This window comes from Rutilus rutilus (genome assembly GCF_951802725.1).
Source record: "Rutilus rutilus genome assembly, chromosome: 14".
NCBI classification, from domain to species: Eukaryota; Metazoa; Chordata; class Actinopteri; order Cypriniformes; family Leuciscidae; genus Rutilus; species Rutilus rutilus.
In genome coordinates, this window is record NC_140219.1 from 9807246 (window position 1) to 9828306 (window position 21061).

Genomic DNA, 21061 nt, shown 5'->3' on the forward strand with positions numbered 1-21061 from the left:
CTTTACTTTTTCAAGGGAAAAGTAATTAAATTACAGTAATTGGGTTACTAATTATTTGCACCCAACATTGATGGTAGTCTCTAACAACACTGAAAACATGAACCCGTTTCTAGTTTTGGTTTCATTGATTTGCTTTGAGGTGTAATTGTAGTTGCTCTCGCAACTTCAGGCATTTTTTGTATCCAAATGCAAGACCAGATGTTTTAAATAATTTACGTTCTTCTTTATCATGAGCAGCATGTTAGTTCACCTGGAAAGCATCTTCTGTATTTTATACTTGCACAGAAGGTCTGTTTCTCTAACATGCCTGCCACATAGCACTTATCTTTCTTTTCTGAAGTGATGCAATAGGTTCTGTGAATTGGAATCAATTGAGTGCATAAAACTGTGGGCATGCCCTTGTCAGAAAGACCATGAGCCTTTAGAAAGGAGGACAATCCCAAAAGATACTAAACTTACCCACAAAGTCACATTTATAAATAATGTGATTTATAAATCACATTATGATGTGATTTATAAGTCACAGATAAAGTTTTATGAGTTTTTAAAAAAATGTATCACGGTTTTTATTAAAAATACACACCAAGATGAATAACAGAGACACATTGTTCTTTTTGTTATAGTGGTTCTTACATTTTATTTATTTTGTGCAGCTAAAAAAAGATTTATTGATCTGATTTGTCCAAACTTGGCTTCTTGTCAGATGGGCTGTACTTCGACACAGAATTCTGCAGTGAGAGAAGAAAGAAAAAAGCTACATTTAAAGAAAAGAAAATGTCAATTTACAGTGTGCATTATATATGTAAATAATTGCATATCAATTCATTAGGATTTCTTTTTTATTTGAGAGTTAAATTATGACCTTGACATGTTCGTGAAAGATTTACCTGGAACTTCTGTATCATGAGTTAAAATTAAACTGAATAATAATAAACTAAATTAAACTGAAACCCATACTGACCTGTTACACCATCATAGGAGTACTGGGCTTCTCTTTTGAATCCAAGACACTCAGCTTGCTTCCAGTACATGTCCATGTCAGACTCGGTTGGGTTGCTTAACTCTCTCTCTGCAAGGAGGGAAACATCGCACACAATTTGTCATGAAATGCATTACTTTAACTTTAATGTCTACATCTATATGGATTTTGTGACTTACTGAAAAAGTACAGCGTTTTTATGGTCTCATTTTTGAATTGGCTGACGAAGCTCATGGTGAGACACTCTGGACAGGATGGCAAGAAGTTTCCCTCTGATATTGTGTCAGTCTCTGTGGATCAAACAACAGTTTAACATTCCTTAGTGCTCGAAACTCATAAGTTTGGACTGAAATGAATAAGCTTTTGTTAACTTACCATTGGCATAAAATGTACTGTTTTTAAGAACTGTGTTGATTTTGGTAAACTCACATTTTCCTTTCCTGAGGGGGAGAGTGATCTGATTCAGAATTCTGGTCATGATGAAATTCAATATAGCAAAGCATGTTAAAAACAGGACAATCTTACATCATGTTCCCTTGACTGAGAGATAACGTGTTTGCAAGTGTAAGAGTGCTTGGGCCAAACTCCACCCATGAGCTGTTAACAGACTTCAATATGTCTGTAAATAAGTGGTGATCAGCTATGCCTTCAAGGAAGATCCATTTCCCCATGATCTGTTTGGAAGAAAATAGAAGCTGTGAAGTTTCAGTGCGTTATTGTCCTATATAAGCATGCTGTATTTGTTTACTTTGAAATAATACTTGCTTTAAAACATATAAATAATGCACTTACAATTTTGGAGTCATCCTCCAGGGTTAGTGGCGTTATGAGCTCCTTACAGCCTGGCAGAGTGGCCTGATTTAAACTAAACAGGCCCAGAAAAGCAGTCAAAACCACCAAAGACGACATTGTAGAACCTCAGAAATGTGTTTTCAGAAAGTTATGCTGCATCACCTGGGGAACAAGTACTTTAAATAGAACCGCTTATCACACATTATCCTCTGTTTTTTCTGAAGTGACGCAACAGTTGTTTGTAATGCGTGCCAGTAACCCGAAATGATTAAAGTGGGAAATTTTTTGGACTTTAGGGATCAGGAAATTCCTGAGGTAACAGAACATGCCAGTATTTAATAAAATAATGCTCACATTTATCTTTTTATTGCCATAGTTTTTGGGTGCATAAAAAAATAAAATGAAAAAAGAATAAAGAAATTTTACATGAAATGTAATATTTATAAAATATATTATTGATAAAAGTAGAATCCATAAAATATATTAAAACAAATATACATATCATTTTTATTTAGATTTTATTATATCATTATTTAATCATCCATCCCGCAGTAATAAATTCTTTTTAAAAAGTACATTGGTATTTTCCAGTCATTTTTCTTTGCACTTTATCTTTAATCAAAATTCTCACACTATTTTAATAAGGAGAAATCAAGATTAAATCACATTTTGGAACCCAATGGATGCTCTCTGCATCTTCATGATCAAAATATGTATATTATCATTATGCTTTTAAACTCTAAAGCTTATGAAGGAGGCGAATAGTATTGTGCTTATTTGCCTCCTTCACAAACAGACTCTGAACTGTAAATCATTAACATTTTGTTGATATTTGTTTTATACCTTTTTGGTTGATAACATGAACAAGAATGTGCTGCAGTAAAACTAACCTAACTTAGTAAGGCGGTTTAGCAACTGAAACTGGAATTAACAGAGAAATAAGACCAGCGTTTCGGTTAGGAGTTACTGTACGTACAACAACAGAACTACTCATCTTGCCAACTATTTCCAAATGTCTAATAGGATATTAGAAGTCATTTTTGGGTATGATTGTGAACTTGAAAGTGGAAATAATTAAAGTGACGGTTAACAAATCACAGTGATCAGAAATAAAATGGGCAGAAGTAAAATAGGTCCAGTTTGAGTCACTGCACAGTTTAGACATGGACAGTCCCAGCTATGAGGTTTATCTCTTGTTTTGTCTTTGTGCCTGATCTGGTCGATTATTCTTTGCCCTTTCTGCTCACGAAGCTCCCGTTGACCATAGTGGGAGATCAAAGAGATGTCACCGGGGCTGTAAGAGGACGGCTGAGGGCAGTCCAACCAATCGGCGGCCAGAAGCCGGGGGTATCCTTCTTCAGGGGCTGAGCCTGGGTGAGTAAATTTCCAATAGGAGCTGCCTTTGAAAACGTAGGTCGAACCTGATTGACGTAGAGGATTAAAAAAAGTCAGTAGTGCTGTGAAACACTGTTACACATACCTCCACATGCAATGCTGTATTATTGTATAAATATTATAAAAGCAACACACCCTTAAATTCTCCGGCCCTTTCTCTCTCGTCATCATTCTCAGTGATGATTCCATTCACTCCTCCTTCAGTAAGCTCTCTCCAGACTTTGCTTTCCTCTGGGCTTTCTCCTTTCTCTCCGTCCTTTCTCAAAGACCCCCACACCACACCCTGAGTAGGGTCCCAGTGCAATCCTTGCCACAGTCCCTCTGAGTCCTCCAGAGTAGACAGAGGCTGAGGGAAACCGTCTTGGAGTGACAGATCCTTGAACAGCCAAACCTGGGAACCTGCACATTTGTGTTAAATAAAAGTAGCAGGGGTTTAGGAACCATCTAAAAAGTGTGTTTTCATTTTAAGCGGATATATCAGCCTCTGTCTATTTAAGTTATATTTTTACAGAGTGTCAGTTTACAAATAGACACTCGTACAAATAGCCCATTTTGTTGGCAAAAGCTATTTACACTGGCTCCGCCCACCATTGTCTGTTTGAGCTAGGCCAAATTACAAAAGAAATCCATCTTGTGGCATGGAGAGTAAATATAGAGGATTTAGCTTTTGACACAACCAAATCCGCCTTTTTTCTGATGCAATTCTTTATTCTTTTTCCCATTGCATGTCAGTTCGGAAAGGCATTTATTTTAAATAAAAATGTAAGAAAATATTCGAAAAGTGGAAATAGGTGTAGAGCTGTGCTTTAGGGATAGGGACAAGTAAGGCCCCAAAAAGGCAGCATCCATTTATGATTATAATAAATGTAATCATGTACACTGAATATGTTATTGCATACTGTTTTATAATGTACAACACTATTTACACTTAAAAATACTGCTATTTACACTTAGTGTAAACATTATTTAATGCTATTTGCCATATTTTTATTCTTTGCACTGAGGCCAAGTAAAATAAATCTTTATTCTTTAAATTAAATAAATGAACTCACAAAAGTGGGGTTGAAATCAGCTCAAAAATGTGGGTTTGTGATGTGATTGTGCAGGGAAACTGACCACTGATAAAGATGATGGCATGATCTGTGTGTCTCTCCAGAACCGCTCGCAGTGGAGGCAGTGAAGAAGGAAGAGCCGACCAAAGTCTCTGTACAGGAACAGCCCTGACTGACACGAGACCACCTCTACTCACTCTCCACATGTTTTGCCCTGCAAAATGTGTGAGGGTAAGATAGATATTTAAAAAGGGAGGAATAAGAATAAATAATTTGTTACTGTATATGGTGACACTGAATGGATGGATAGTCTCTGGTAGACCAATAACAAGATGAAAACACAAAGTGGAGGAAGTATATACTCCATAAATTAGCCCTAAATTATTTCAATACTTCAAATATCTACCTTTGAAAAAGAAAATCTCTCCTCGAATCTTGGCAACTGCATCAAAACTGGTGTTACAGCGATCCACAGAACTTGATTGAGACAAAGTGAGATATTTCAAAATATATTTCTCTTCATTAAAATACATTTGAACAAACTAACAACAAGAAAAGTTTCCAAGATATTTAAATATTCAAATTTAGATTCATGTCTTTAAAATCAGCATAAAACAGTGTTCAGAACACATTATAGTTCTGTAATGTGATGTATCTAGTTAAGGCAGGAATACATCACACAACTTTTGCCCAAATGCACCATGCATCTCCTAAGATTGTTTTTTTTTTTTTAACTACTCATAAGTCTGGTATAGTGTATGATGTCGTTTAGTGTATTTCCTAGTGTTTGTATTTTGTAAAACATACTCCAATAATCTAAAATTTAATTTTAGATACAATACAAAATACAATTTAAAATCCTTTCATATTATATTTGTAGTAGTATTCCAGCATTAGGCACAATAAGGAATATGCATTAGTAAATAGGCTCAATTTTGATTTGATGTTCAATTCAAAAAGTTTAACTGATCCTCTCTTACCTGTCCAAATGACTGTGTGCATGTCTGTACATGTGTGTGAGTCTGTGTATTCCTCCATCTCGATGACGCAACTGGGCTTCCGTCACAAGAAGAGGCTTGTCAGTTGGAATATGGTCACCCCTCTTACCTGAATTCATAAACAGACACACACACACACACACACACACATGCAGAATAGATTATTTGAGTCTCATGTACATGATATTCAGATTTCACATGAATCCCATGAGCTATAACTGCCGAACAGACATTCCAATCGAGGAGTTTAATGACAGTTACCATAAAGGGCCGTGATGTGTTGAAGGTCGTGGTGTCCCAGGCTGAAGTGGAGTGGGTCTCCCAGGGGCCCTTGGTAGTATGGACGCATTACAGATTGCCGTGCTGATGAATGGGTCAGTCCGAGGGCGTGACCAAGCTCATGCACCAGCACCGTGAACAGATCTGTGCCCTCAGTTGCTGCATGTAAATATTAAGAGCACATTGAGCTTTTCGGAAGGAGGGGCTTCATATGCCCTGTCCCAAATGCCACACTTCATATGCACTTTTGGTTTTGTGGACTTACAATGGCTGCTGCGTGCGCGTGTCTGTTAAGTCCATGAGACCGTAGGGTGTCCCATTTGTCATTTTAGGTTTCAGAAGGGTGCTTGCGAGCGCCCCTTTTGCGGTTGATATGCGCCCTCGATGTGCATTTTTGCCGAGCCCGCACTGATGCAAGCTCCACAGTACACTTCTTCCAGAAAATCAAAGCGGTGTTATGTCATGAAAGTGCGGACTCATAGGAAGACCGTGAGTGTTTAGGGTGCCATTTGGGATAGGGCCATAGAGACCGGAACTAAACAGAGCGTTACTGACAGACTAGGAAGAGAGGTGCTGCAACAAAGTAAAATATGTGAAGAAATTTGGTGTTTTTTATATATTCAAGCATGAAAGCCTATTCTTGTAGAGTCTAAAAACAAAATCAAGACTGTAAAAGGGCATTATATGCATCAATACTGGATATATATATATGTAAATGAAGTATATTGGATACTTCATTGTGGATATTTAATTACTAATTTCCTGCTATTTTTACATTTAGATTAAAGGTGTGTTCACGCCATGTTGTAGGTAGGCCTACAGTAAATATGAGAATACGATTTGTAAAAAGCGTTCACAACCTCGAAATTACAACTTGTAAAGTGCAAAATTCAGAGGACGTAGACAGCTCTGAGTACAACATGGCGTGAAAACAAAACTTAAGCAAGTGTGAGATGGGGATGCTAATCTCTAAAAACAACAATTATTTAATAACTGTTCAATTAAATTATTTAGCAAATCTCATATTTGATAAAAATATTTGTCTCTCATATTGCACATTATAAGTTTGTGACGCTTAAATTCACTTGTAGCAAAATTATTGCTTTAATTTTTGGCCATTATATTAATATCAGTGGATAATGTACTGATCTACCCTGTTGGGTTTTATTTCGGCTTTGTACATTATTCCTTATCTATGAGTGTTTTGCAGAATTACCTCTGAAAGCCCATTCCTCCTCTGCATCCAGGTGAACTCCACCTGCCCTGTCTGGGTCTGATGGAAAGAAGGCATGGCCAACAGATCCACCTGCTCCATCAAAGGGATATCCATCTCCATGGGGACCATGCAAGAAATCTATTTGGAGATCTGCTCCCTCTGGTCCTCGCACCTATTCAAAATAGTTCAACGTGTATTTACATGAACCCATAAAAACAGGAACATTGTTAAGGTCAGAAACACAGTGCTAATTTTTGAGTTTTAAAAAGTATAGCCATAACCTCATGAAACTCAAGCAATGTTGGATCGGCCCACACTCGGAGGGCATAGTATACGAGGGAGCGAATCGTTTCACGGGACAGTTTAGAAGATGCAGGGTAAGAGCGCAACCTGAGAAATAAGAGAGTTGGACTAAGAACAAAAATGTTGTGTTTATGTGTTTTTAATCTTTTTCTACAGTCTTTACTTTATTGTGATACTGTAAACTAACTATCAAGTAAGTTAAGGCAGACGGTAGAAAAAGCAGGAAGAAAAACGCAACTGGTAAAATAATCAGTCTAACCTCCAGTTGATATTTCTTCTCGTCCAGGTAGAAACAGCTCTTTTCATCCTTTGATTTTCAATATCACCGTGTAATGCCGAAAGCTGGATGGTTTGATCATCATCATCATCATCCGGAAGTGAACAACGGGGTGTCTGCATCAACTGAACAGTCGCTTCATCTGTGACAGGAAGGTGAGGGAATTAAGGAAGGCATTAAATAAGACTGAGATTTCAAAAGAGTGTGGGAAAGTGTTGTTCATACCTAAGACTCCTGTTTCATCCAAACCAGCAAACCTCTGCATTTCCTTCACTGCTTGAGTAACAGCTGTCCAGGCCTGTAACTGACCTGTCGAGGGATCAGGGGGTGGGAGGTATCCATACTTCGTGAGCCAATCCTGCCAAACAGAACAACATTTTTGAAAGAAAATAATACTTTTATTCCGCAAAGATGCATTTAATTGATCAGTAAAGACTTTTTGTTATCAGATTTTTATTAAAAATAATACTGAAAAAATGAATCCTGATTTTTTTTTTTTTTATATAGTTTCCATAAAAAAATTAAGCGGCAGAACTGTTCATCATTGATAATAATAATAAATGTTTCTTGAGCACTAAATCAACATATTAGAATGATTTCTGAAGGATCATGTGACTGAAGCCTGGAGTAATGATGCTGAAAATTCTAATTTGCCATTAGAGGAATAAAAAATAAATAAAAAAAATATTCAAATAGAAGAGTGTTATTTTTTTTTATTGTAATAATATTTCACAATATTATATTTTATTGTACATCTAATAAATGCAGCCTTGGTGAGCAGAAGAGACTTAAAAACTTTACAATTAATGACCCCAAACTTGGCATAATTGCTAATTATGCATTGTTAATCATTTATGGGAATTTAACTAAATAATGTGGGAAAACATACACCAATGGATCAGGCACAATAAGTCTAGAAAGGTACATTAAGGATAAGGAAAAGAAAGAAATGGGTAAGAAAATAGGGTAATTTTCATGTTGACTTATAATGGAACAATATTTTCCAACTGAATCGTGTATAAGTTCAAGACACGTTCTCACCACAAGTTTAATGCTCTCATCTTCTGTGGGTATGACAGTGGGTAAAGCGGTAGATGTAACTGTTCTTGCCAAACTGGTTGGCAGTACATCTTTATCAGCCGTTCCATAAACTTCCACTGTACGTCCACACATGTAGAAAACAACTGCTGTCCAAAACATCGCCATAATACCAATGTTACCCAATGTCAATCCTCCTCAGTCAAGTGATTTCAATGACATCGTCTTTGCTGAAACTGAGATGGTGTTGAGGAATTGTAGGATTGATGTCAGCACTGTAAATGTAGAGTTTGGAGATAATTTAGTAATGATTATTTAAGATTGTGTTCTATTCTAAAGGACAACAACAACTTCCTAAAAGAATGTAAATCAGTTGTGCAATCTCATTACAAGGGATTGCTTAACTCAGGACCTCTTTCAGTCCTAAAATAATTTATACTACTACACTGCTGACTGCTTTGGTTGTAAAGCTGCATGATTGAATTGCAGATGACAAGTATCAAAGAGTGAAGGATGAAAAGGCTGCAGAGGTTTTATGTGTTTCATTTTAAAAGAAAAGACGAGAAGCATAGCGGATGTGGGGCTTTAATTAAATTGGCAGGTGTCATTTCATTAAAGAAATGAGACAATGTGGGAGATGACGGGTTGTTAGAGTAGAGGAGGGACGGGGGAATGGGGCACAGAAAAGAAGAGTAATGGAATAATGGAATTAAAGGAAAACGCTGCCAGTCTCGGGGGACAAGGACAGAGGACAGTGTAAGAAAAGGAGGGAGACTGACAGGAAACAATGGGCAGAGACACATGTGTGCATGTACAGTGGGTACGGAAAGTATTCAGACCCCCTTAAATTTTTCACTCTTTGTTATATTGCAGCCATTTGCTAAAATCATTTGTTCATTTTTTCCCCCTCATTATTGTACACACAGCACCCCATATTGACAGAAAAACACAGAATTGTTGACATTTTTGCACATTTATTAAAAAAGAAAAACTGAAATATCACATGGTCCTAAGTATTCAGACCCTTTGCTGTGACACTCATATTTAACTCAGGTGCTGTCCATTTCTTCTGATCATCCTTGAGATGGTTCTACACCTTCATTTGAGTTTGGGATGACCAGAACCCTTCCTAGAGCTGGCCGTCCGGCCAAACTGAGCTATCGGGGGAGAAGAGCCTTGGTGAGAGAGGTAAAGAAGAACCCAAAGATCACTGTGGCTGAGCTCCAGAGATGCAGTCGGGAGATGGGAGAAAGTTGTAGTAAGTCAACCATCACTGCAGCCATCCACCAGTCGGGGCTTTATGGCAGAGTGGCCCGACGGAAGCCTCTCCTCAGTGCGAGACACATGAAAGCACACCTGAAGGACTCCAAGATGATGATAAATAAGATTCTTTGGTCTGATGAGACCAAGATAGAACTTTTTGGCCTTAATTCTAAGCGGTATGTGTGGAGAAAACCAGGCACTGCTCATCACCTGTCTCAACAGTGAAGCATGGTGGTGGCAGCATCATGCTGTGGGGGTGTTTTTCAGCTGCAGGGACAGGACTACTGGTTGCAATCGAGGGAAAGATGAATGCGGCCAAGTACAGGGATATCCTGGACGAAAACCTTCTCCAGAGTGCTCTGAACCTCAGACTGGGCCGAAGGTTCACCTTCCAACAAGACAATGACCCTAAGCACACAGCTAAAATAACGAAGGAGTGGCTTCACAACAACTCCGTGACTGTTCTTGAATGGCCCAGCCAGAGCCCTGACTTAAACCCAATTGAGCATCTCTGGAGAGACCTGAAAATGGCTGTCCACCAACGTTTACCATCCAACCTGACAGAACTGGAGAGGATCTGCAAGGAGGAATGGCATGAGGATACCCAAATCCAGGTGTGAAAAACTTGTTGCATCTTTCCCAAAAAGACTCATGGCTGTATTAGATCAAAAGGGTGCTTCTACTAAATACTGAGCAAAGGGTCTGAATACTTAGGACCATGTGATATTTCAGTTTTTCTTTTTTAATAAATGTGCAAAAATGTCAACAATTCTGTGTTTTTCTGTCAATATGGGGTGCTGTGTGTACAATAATGAGGAGAACAAATTAACTTAAATGATTTTAGCAAATGGCTGCAATATAACAAAGAGTGAAACATTTTAAGGGGGTCTGAATACTTTCCGTACCCACTGTAAATGTGTATAAATCACGAGTGTCTGACCCAGTCACAGAAAGACAGTAGGGGAGAACCTGCATAAATGCGCTCAATAAATACAATAACATATTGCACAATGCATCCACGTGTCATTTACGATCTGCAATTCAATCGATCAACCTTGTCACAAAATCTCTGACAGTTTCAGATGTGTGTGTGTAGAGGACAGTGTAAAAACGTATGAACTTATAAAACTTTTAGGGTCATATTTTCATTTTATTTAACATGTATTTGTCATCATATGCTGCCATTACAATAATACAGACTAAATGATAGGAAAGAAACCTTCAAGTTTAACTGTTTCTGACTTAAACTGAATTGACAAGTAATGACTGCTTATGAAAGCATATTTCAAAGCTTTAGGTTAAAACATTTAGCCAATTTGTATATTACAAGTGTTTTCTGGGTGTGTGGATTCAAAGCTTTAAGCTAAACATTTCTGAAAACATGAGAAAAACTAAAAAAGTGTTACACTTATACATGCTCTACCACAATCTGTTTGGAAATCTGTTGACATAGGGATCAAGGTGTGGTAATAAATTCTCAGACAGAGATTTTAGCTTCATGTAATCCTTGATGGGTTGCATTTCTTACGAGTTAGCGTTCATTTAAAGCCATAATTTACAGCACAATAAAGAACAAAATATTTATGAGACATAACAATGAATCCATAATCATTTTAATCTCATTTAAAAAGCTCAAAATATTCAGACGACATCAAAGAAAAGTTACAATTACAGTTGTATGCAAAGTCGAAGTTAATGCAAGAAATTATATCATTCAAAATAGAAAGAATTTGGACATGCTTACCGTCCCAACAACTTCTTTCTCTTTCTCCCTTTGCACTCGAGTGCTCTGTCGTGCTTGCCCTCCTTCTCTGTTCCTGAACAGATGTGTTCCTCTCATCTCCACACCCCCACCACCCCCCTCTCTCTCCTTCTGCCTCTGCACTTGCACAATTGACTCCTAATACCCCACTCAATGACGTCCCCACCCACCCCTGCTAAGTGCATCGGGCATTTGCTCACTCTCTCTCTCTGTGTTTGGAAGATACCAGTGTAAAAAAGCCTCTTTATATGCAGTGAAGAGATTTAGAGACATGCTTAGTTGCACATGTTTGTCCACCCTCTGCCAAATTTCATATACTTTATTTTTAAAACTCAAATGTCTCATTAAAACACTAATGAACACAGTATGAACATTTACATATATATGGATCCTTTTATGTGAGATCTGAGTCAACTGCCGGATTAGGGTTACACTTTATCTTTGGGCTTGTGTGTAGTTGTGGATATGTCTGGATTAAATCCTCTTAACGAAAGGATTAAAAAAATTTTAAAAACGAAGATTTGAACAGATCTAGCTAAATGCATTGTTGCTGTTTGGTCTACGACATTCCAGAGTGAGATACACAACTTTTTTCTTACAATTTCTGCATTTAAAAAATGTAAACATTTGTCGGCGCACATAAAATTAATAAAATATAATATTTTTTTAATAACATTTTTTTTTTAACTGGGATTTCAGTGCAGGGGTTAACTTGTAGTTTGTGTATCATGGCAGAAAGCAAGAGCGAAAGCACATTTCCAGATGGGCTATCTGTCTTTTTCGCTGGATAATACTGTGCGAGTCCCAGGGGAATATCCGGATTGGAAAAGCATACTTACATGGGCAATAGAGGCGTGTGCTGAATGTTTATAGTGTAACTTGACCTCCTGATCTGTTAAACTTCTCAGAGTATAACCTGTCAAAGGGGCCAGAAACCTTATCACCTCAGTGCTCGATCTTATTGAGATATTACAGCTTTTAACCGCTTTAAAATGGCACAGGCTATACTGGTAATTTTTGCTATTTTACAAACGACTTTCCAGAGAGAGAGAGCGGAATAAGCAAAGGGTGCATTGATGCCTTGTTGTCCTACTGATAATTTTGACCCACAGGTCAAAGTGTGCGGGCCAGTGGGGCAGATGTGTTCATCGTATTTTTAGAAAGATGCACAAGGCAGGAAGTTTATGTGTGAATGGATGTGAGTGTTCAAAAAGAGAGTGATCAAGAGCCACAAAAGGCCAAGTGAACTTCCTTGTCTCCAAGACAACTGGGATCCCTTTAGAGGAACTCCGCAATACAGATATTCATTGTGCACCCAGGACATGGGCCTCAACATTGCTGGCGGCACTGGGAATGTTTTACTAGTCACCTCTGATTAATACCACAACATACAGACTCCCAGTGAGTCACTTATGCTCCTGTTTAGGCAAAAGTTTTGTATTTGATATAAATATATCAAAAACATAAAAAAATGTAATTATTACAAACTTTTGAACAAAGTGTTTTATGCGCAGTAAAAACCGTACGAAATGATGAAATATTATATTATTGCAATTGAAACTCTTTTCTATTATATATTTTTAAATGTATTCATGTGGTTGCAAAGCTGAATTTTCAGCAGCCATTACTCCAGTCTTCAGAAATCATTGTAATATGCTGATTTGGCTCAATTATTATTGGTGCTCAATTGTTAATAATGGTTCTTATTATTATCAATGTTGAAACAGCTTTTGCTGCTTAATATTTTTGTGGAAATCGTGATACTTTTTTCAAGATTTATGCATTTCAATTAATAGTAAAATTCCATCAAATTGAATTGAATAATATTATTATTTATATTATACATTAAGAATGAGTTTTAAATGCATTTTGAATTAGTAAAAAAACTGGAGCTTAATAAAACATTTTGTATTAATCTTAAATTTAAACATATTTTCATTTTTTATTCTTTTTTATTTATGAATACGAATCACATAAACTAAATGGTCCATTCCCTTGTTCCATTGAGATTTATACGAAATGTTTTATTAAGCTCTAGTTCTTTTTCACTTATTTAAAATTATTTATTCATAATACGAATAATATATAGGCCTTTTATTCAATTCAATTTGAATTAATTAACTGAAATGCTTATCTTGAAAAAAAAAGGTTTTTTTTTTTAGTGTAAGAACAGCATTTATTTGAAATACTTTTATAACATTATAACATAACATTATAAATTTCTTTACTTTTGACCAATTAAATGCATCATTGTTGAATAAAGGTATTAATTTCTATCTTTCTTTTTCAATCTTATCCTTGGGCTACCCCAAACTTTTCAATCTATCATGGTTTCCACAAAAATATTTCACAGCAAAAAGTTTCCAACCATGATTGGACATAAACATAATAAATAATTGGATAATAAAATGTTTCTTGAGATTCAAATCAACATATTAGAATGAAAGAGGTTATGACTCTAAAGATGGAGTAAATGGCTGCTTAAAATTCAGCTTTGCCATCACAGGAATAAATGACATTTTATAATATTTTAAATAGAATCCATTATTTTAAAATCCGTTTTTTTAAATTACGCGACTTTGACAACAGTCCAAGTTATATTCTAGACAACAACAAGAAAGTCGAAAAAAAAAGTGGAGATGCCGGGGATTGAACCCGGGGCCTCATACATGCAAAGCATGCGCTCTACCACTGAGCTACATCCCCGCCTCTTTCAATGGCAAGATTAAAGCAATATGTGCTTCAGGTCAAACTGCATTCTCGACAGCAATACATTCTATGAATTTGGAATTTCATATACATATGGAATGTGACAAACGGGTATCTATGTTTGCGTACAGCGCAACTAAAAGCATACCGATACAGACAAGTATAAATAAATCACTCCGGTCCGTAAATCCACTAATCCAAACACACTTCCGCATAACCGACACTTGCGGAAGTTCCTCCTTCATCAAATCCTGCAATAGTGAAACCAAAACATTTAGGTGACACTAGTATTGACATTTACCTGCGTGACTATTTTGTTTTTGTGGAGGTTTGTTTGACAACAGTAACTATCAACTTTTAGTGCACTATTCATGCACTCTCCTGGACCCACTATTTTTGTTGCTCAAGACATCTGTCGGCACAAACATGACTGATGGGACAGGGTGAGGCAGAATTATGGAGGATATTATTTGTGTCAGCTCGGGCACCGATGACGACTCTGATTTAGAGGTTATAAGTAGTTACAACGAAGACAAAGAAGATGGAGTTCCGTTCATCCGAACAGAATGGCTCCCAGTCACACCTGTAAGTTTACTATTTGCAGTTTGTCTTTATCAGAGTCTCAAGGTCTTGCTTGATTTTGTCCGCTTGGGCTTTTATCGATTTCTGTCGATTACACATGCAAATCGGAGATTTGTTCAGGGTGTGCGTGAACTTACACTTGTTTCCAACAGCACGTGCTGTTCGCTTTTTACACATAGCGCGCGGACAATTGGCTGCAGGTACGTTGGTACGCGCGCAAATGACGTCACCGAGTATTTAAGAGATTTTGATAGGCTTGCAGAACACAACAACCTTCAAGTGCATATTATATATTTTTTTTTTTTCTATTTTTTTTTTCATTCATTGTATTAAACATTTTTATTTATTTCATTTTCATTATTTCGATATCAAGGCATTTCTATAGAGTTATATAAAATAATGTGATAAAATATTATATATAATATAATAAATCGGCTGATATTTGGCATTGCCCATAATACCATATTTGGTGAATATGTTTAGTAAATTTCGAGTATTGTGTGAAACAGTTTAATTTAAGCGTGTATGATGAATGTGTGTACATCTCATTTGCTGTTATATTACGCGGTTCTCTGGAATAAGTGAATCTGATTGGTCAAACGTTGCTCAGTTGAGAGCTCAGTATGATAGCTGTGCAGATCGTGATCTTTCGCTCCACCTTCTGTGCAAGTAAGCTAACAAAACTATTTCAACTTTAATAAATATATAGCCATGTATTTATTTGTTTGGTTAAGTAGCAGTATAATAAGTGGGATGAAGGCCCGTTTACAACAAGGACGGTAACTATAACTATAACGATATTGTTTTAAAAATCGTTGCAGATGTTAAAGAATAGCACAATTATGACGGCATATTATAACTTAATTATAACATCGATAACGGCACAGATAAACATATTTTAACAATTTTTCCACAGCTAATAACATAAAAACATCGACAACCATTGAGCATAGCGGCTGACGACATAACTGCAGCGCGCGCTTATTATAAACAACAAAACGATATTCTGCGTTGGTGTGAATGCTATATAGTTACGGTGTTAACGAGATTTAACCCTAACCCTTTCCCTTTTTTAGTGTTATTTTGTGATGGTAATCAACTGTCTATATGCTATATATTACATATCGTCCATTAGCCACCTGGGGCTGGTTGCATAAACTGCTAAGACTAGTCTTACAAGTTAGTCATCACATTTCTTCCTTTAAGACTGTTCAGAACTGTTTAAGTCAGTTACATAAAAACATAGATTGGTCTAAGTAAGCCTGATTCCCCCTTGACTAACCACTAGTTTGTCATACTAGTAGGGCTGGTCCGAATACCATTTTTTGAGCTTCGAAGCTTCGGTAGTAATGAACATCGAATATTCAAAGCTTCGGAGAGAGGGGGCTAAACATAATCTTCTCTCTAATAAAGGCAGGAATCTCTGTGTCTGCCTGTCTGTTTGCATTGGTCTAAGTAAGCCTGATTCCCCTTGACTAACTGCTAGTTTGTCATACTAGTACTTAAGACGCAGTCTTATCATAATAATGGCTATGTTTATGCAACTGGCCCCTGTTCTGTAGTTGCCAATAATGGTGGTAAGCCATTGAAAAGTCCAATTACCACTATATTTCTCCTGATTTCTCCTACTTTCTTCATTGTTTGTTTGTCTCAGGTCCTCATTGATATCACAGACCATAAGTTAACCCCTCCAAGGCGAAGATGCTCAAGAAGAGATACTTGCTCCTCCTTAGAAGTTATAGATTTAAGTGAAGACGATCCTCCTGATGATGGCGACGTCCAGCTTCAGAATCCATCACCGACTCTGTCATCAGTAGAAAGCAAAGACAAGAAAGTGCATGTAACACTGACATCTTTTGGAAAACCTCTAGAATCACAATCTCGAACAAGTGTTGGAAAAGATGTAGCTAATTCAGAGTGTTTTGTAGGGAACAGTGTGCAGTCTGTCGTCTCTAAGTCACTCTCTCAGGAGAATGGTCTCACAGACGTGCTCCAAAGAACAGAAAATCATTTGCATGAGGACACAAATTGTAATTCAAGCTTGTCGTCTGAACAGTTGAGCTGGGACAAGTGTTTGGAACGTTGCAGCTCAAATGATACAAGTAAAAATTCTTTAAAAAATGTATCTGAAGTATTAAAGAACTCTATTGCAGATATATCGCAGAACACTAAAGACACACAGCTTAGTACACCAGCTGTCTGCAGCATAGACACAGACCAAGAAAACAAAGAAAATTTTGACTCATCACAGAAATGGGAAGGCAGTGTTCATTCTTCTTACAGTCTTGACAGTCCATATTACTGTCCGAGTGAGGTAGATGCTTATATATTTTCTGACTCATCCAATAAATCTGAAGATAAGGATCACCCATTTACAACATACAACAGTCAACTGTCACCTCAGACCTTTGAACTTTCTTCTGATACTTTTACTGCATCAAAGTCCAATGCACTTTCTTTGAATGATAATGTTGAAATGATGAATATCTGCGAAAATGAGGGTCTACATACTCCGGTTCGGCCAGAACCTTCTTCCCCCTCCATACCTACCTCATCTAGGGCCTCGCCCCACTGGAGCCTTGAACTTAGATCTATCCAGAGTAAACCCTGCAGTCCCACTTCCACGGAGATTCTTGCCAGCGACACAGTGGCACATTCCCCTGATCTGTCTACGCTGAGCTCACCAAGTAGCACCTTCAGCCTCCTCCTCTCGCAGCCCTCCCCGCCAATCTTTTCAGAGAGAGCAGAGCTAAGGAGAAATGATTTAGATGCAGTATCCTCACAAAGCCCTTCCATCAGGCTTTGGGAGACAAGCAGCGATTACGACAGTGAAAATGTGCCGGATAATGTGGTTTCAGATCTCTCTGAAAACAACTCACAAGATAGACAACATATTTGTCTGGCTCAGTACAGAAAATTAAGTCAGTGCATGGGTGGAATGGTTCCACTGATGGTAAGATGTTTTGATGTGCACATTGCTTTTTTTTATAGGTACATTCAATAGACACAATAATGAGATTGGTGTCTTCTTAATTTGATTCTGTATGTACTGTAAATCTTAATCTTAAATCACATTTAAGGCCTGTCAAGATTCTTGATTAATCACAATAATTTGAAAAAAACCCCGCAATAATTGTGCAGTTTAAATTTCAGTCGCATTTTGCAAAAGAATATATAAAACACAAAAGACTTCCCTCATATTCAATTCAGTTCAATTCACATTTACTTGTAATTTCATATGAAATGAGGGTTTGTGGGTTTAATCAGACTGCATTATATTATGTTAAATGAATTATATTATTTTATATAAATATCATCACAACATCAAAATAAATCATAAGGACCTATTTTATTATAACTTTAATTATTATATATGATTCGACATAGTTATTTGACAATTAATAGTCAGCACAGAATTCATGATTGTGACAGGCCTAGCCATGTTAGCTCATTTTAACAAATCATACAGTAAACTCTTAAGGTACGATCACATTAAAAATTTTGCAACCGTCAAAAGTGTTGCAATGTATGAAGCACTTTAAATCATTTTCAAACCAAGCAGCTTTCTGTTGGTGAATGTGAAATCTGCATAGGAGCAAAGTTTTTTTTTTTATATATATTTTCATGAAAAAAATATATAAGACTATATTATGCATTATATTACCTTGGCATTTCATCAGTATTCATACAGCATTCCTAGCGAAATACATTTCAGTCGGTCACTTTTCGTTTTTTAACAGCATGACGATGAGGAGGAAGGTGAACACTATGGTCCCGCTGAGCCCCTGTGCCGACAGAGCCTTAGTTTGGTTTACAGCACTATTGAGGAGAATTATCCAGAGGGCACTCTTCAGCTGCTCTCTGACTTCATTCAGCCTCGGTTTTACCCACCGGTGGACATTACGAAACATCTGCTCAGGGGGATTTTCTTGGACCCACAGAGCACTGATGTCCTAGTCGTAGAGGCCTATAACCTATTGATGAAGACTCAGAGGTGAGTGGGATCACATCTGCAACTACTTTGAGTTTTTTCCCTATTCAAAACAGTTTTGTGAAACTATTTTAGCTGAACATTTTACATTTTCATGAAAAAGTCATGATTAAGTCAGAGATGTACCCTGTTAGCTAGTGTATGTGCTCCAACATGTGATCCTATCTGCCCTTCCTGTTCAATGAAAACGGAAATATCCACCCACCCCCAACTCCCCCCAAAAAATTCAGGTGTTAAACGTACTATTCATGTTTATTTTATAATTTCAGTTTGTTTTGTATGTTCAGATACCACCCTGTGGATGCTTCTACAGTCCCATGGGATTGGGAACTGATGAAGACGGCTATGAAGGACCAGGTAGGTACTTTCTAGCACATTTTAAATACTTATATTTATGAGTAATGCTCTAATTTTCTTAAATGTTCCACTCTTCATTCTTCCTGTCTTAAGGAGGACACTAGGAGGTTGCGGACAGAGGTCCGGTACATGCTCCTGCAATATGTGTTGCAGGTTTTAGAAGATGACTTTCATTTTAAACTCAGGACTCAATGTCTTCAACACTCTGTTGCAAAGAAGATGCTTTCATGTGGCCCTGAAACGTTTGGGCAAGTCAGGTGAGTTTAAGCCCCAATTTTTGCAATCGGCTTTACTTGACTTTGCATACAGTAATAAATAATGAACTGTCATATCATATTATGTGTGCAATTATGTGATTCTTCTTCTTAGGGATCTAATAAATTGGATCATTAATGCTGCTAAGGAGTCAGTGAACAACTCAAAAGATGTGGAATATCCAAAGAAAGAGGACAACTGTCTTAAGTATATGAAGTGCTCATTTTGTTATCATTATACACTAATGTTCAAATATTTGGGGTCAGTAAGATTTTTTTTAAATGAAATTATACTTCTATTCAGCAGGGATGCATTTAATTGATAAAAAAAAGTGACAAAGACACTTATAATGTTTAAAAAAAATGTCATCTTGAACTTTATATTAATCAAATAAGCTTGAATAAAAATGTATCGCATCAACAAACATATGAAGCAGCACAACTGGTTTCAACATGGATGATAATAAGAAATGTTTCTTGAGCGGCAAATCAGCATATCAGAATGATTTCTGAAGATGTGACACTGAAGACTGGAGTATTGACTGCTGGAAATTCAGCTTTAAATAAATTACAAAGAAAACAGTTATTTTAAATTGATAACAGAAAATCATACAGACCCCAAACTTTGAACAGTAGTATAAAATAACACATTCTTAGGGAAATATATTTTGCCATACAACAACAGTCTACGGAAAGCAGTTTGGATTGTACTTTCCTTCTTTTCTTTGCAAAAGAGAAACATTTACTTTCTTTGTTACAGGATTGTATTATCTCTTCAGAGGATGTTAACATTGGCCCTAGAGGTGGACAAGGACCCCACCTACAATTCAGACAAACTTTCAGAAGAGCTCTTCAGTTGGCTTGACAGAATGTGTTCTTGCAGGAAGATAAGGTGAACAATAAAAAAAAAAAGATAATCAATATAATCAGAGGTTGCACAGAGCTTAATTGAATGTTGAGTTTTTGCTGCCCTTTGTATTGTTTTAGACTCTTATTGTTGAGTACTCTGGAGAGCAAGCTGCTGAGATGCAAGTTGTTGAAGCTGCTGCTGGACGAGGCTTGTTCTCAGAAGACACGCTTGCCCATGTCTCTAAGCTTGCTGCTACACTACCTTAAGAGCTCCACACTGACTTCAGAACCCTCAGTAAAAGATCATTACAGTCTTTTATTCCAGATTAACATTTTGCATTGTTATTCTGCATAACAGCTGTACTGATATGATCTCCCTGCATGGTGTGACAGGATGGAGCAGAGAAATGGAGAAAATGGGATGAACTTCTTCAGCTTCTGTGGATGCTGATGCTCAGCTATGAAGAAGTGGTGACAGGTGACAAACTAGTGCTATCACAGCTCTTTTAAGGTTATACATAATAAGGCAAATAAAAAAGAAAATTAAGCATTTGAAAGAAATTTTAAGTGATAAAACCAGGTGATCATAATAGTTGTTCTCTTTACCTTTCTTTCAATCTTTGTTCCCCAGGTCACCTACACTCTCCCATCACAAAGCGCTTTGATAGGATGCGTGCTCTGATTTGGACACGGGATGATCAGGTGAAATGCTCAGCAGTGCAAGAGGCAGCAGACGCCTTCCTGTCACGAGCAGCGGATGACATCGGCCACGCTCTCCCCATGGGAATGCAGGAATTACTATGCCAACTACAAGAACACATTACTGACATGTCCAGTGTTACTTCAAGTCATTAAACCTTTTAATAACTTTGTTTGACATTTTCTTTTTTTTTTTAAATAAATAATTTTTTTATACAATTTGAGTTTTTGTTCACTACACATACCAGCCAAAAGCAAATAATAAT

General features: G+C 37.1%; 3 protein-coding genes across 4 annotated transcripts; 1 reads left to right on the forward strand and 2 right to left on the reverse strand.

Annotated features, from left to right (window-relative positions):
- Positions 1 to 605: 605 nt before the first annotated feature.
- Positions 606 to 1991, reverse strand: LOC311304332 (saxitoxin and tetrodotoxin-binding protein 1). Of its 2 annotated transcripts, none has more exons than XM_084431292.1 (6): positions 1772 to 1991; positions 1505 to 1653; positions 1355 to 1419; positions 1159 to 1269; positions 962 to 1069; positions 606 to 728 (listed from the first exon to the last, which is right to left on the reverse strand). In XM_084431292.1, the coding sequence occupies exons 1-6, from the start codon at positions 1886 to 1888 to the stop codon at positions 700 to 702; spliced, it is 579 nt and encodes a 192-aa protein (XP_084287418.1). In that variant the 5' UTR covers positions 1889 to 1991; the 3' UTR covers positions 606 to 699. The 2 variants fall into 2 exon arrangements, with proteins under 2 accessions (XP_084287418.1, XP_084287417.1); XM_084431291.1 differs by having other exon boundaries at positions 1505 to 1674; positions 1772 to 1931.
- A 383-nt stretch (positions 1992 to 2374) lies between these two features.
- On the reverse strand, positions 2375 to 11444 carry mmp17b (matrix metallopeptidase 17b). Its single transcript, XM_084429372.1, has 12 exons — positions 11337 to 11444; positions 8333 to 8604; positions 7517 to 7649; positions 7274 to 7433; positions 6993 to 7101; positions 6712 to 6883; positions 5478 to 5654; positions 5199 to 5325; positions 4625 to 4695; positions 4283 to 4432; positions 3302 to 3565; positions 2375 to 3192 (listed from the first exon to the last, which is right to left on the reverse strand). Exons 2-12 carry the CDS (start codon positions 8495 to 8497, stop codon positions 2858 to 2860), a joined length of 1863 nt encoding a protein of 620 aa, XP_084285498.1. The 5' UTR covers positions 8498 to 8604; positions 11337 to 11444; the 3' UTR covers positions 2375 to 2857.
- Positions 11445 to 14257: 2813 nt separating this feature from the next.
- simc1 (SUMO interacting motifs containing 1) lies at positions 14258 to 21014 on the forward strand. The gene is made up of 10 exons (XM_084431005.1): positions 14258 to 14648; positions 16300 to 17598; positions 18386 to 18639; positions 18924 to 18993; positions 19087 to 19250; positions 19363 to 19455; positions 20008 to 20139; positions 20235 to 20391; positions 20490 to 20574; positions 20728 to 21014. Exons 1-10 carry the CDS (start codon positions 14520 to 14522, stop codon positions 20949 to 20951), a joined length of 2607 nt encoding a protein of 868 aa, XP_084287131.1. The 5' UTR covers positions 14258 to 14519; the 3' UTR covers positions 20952 to 21014.
- The last annotated feature ends 47 nt before the right edge of the window (positions 21015 to 21061 follow it).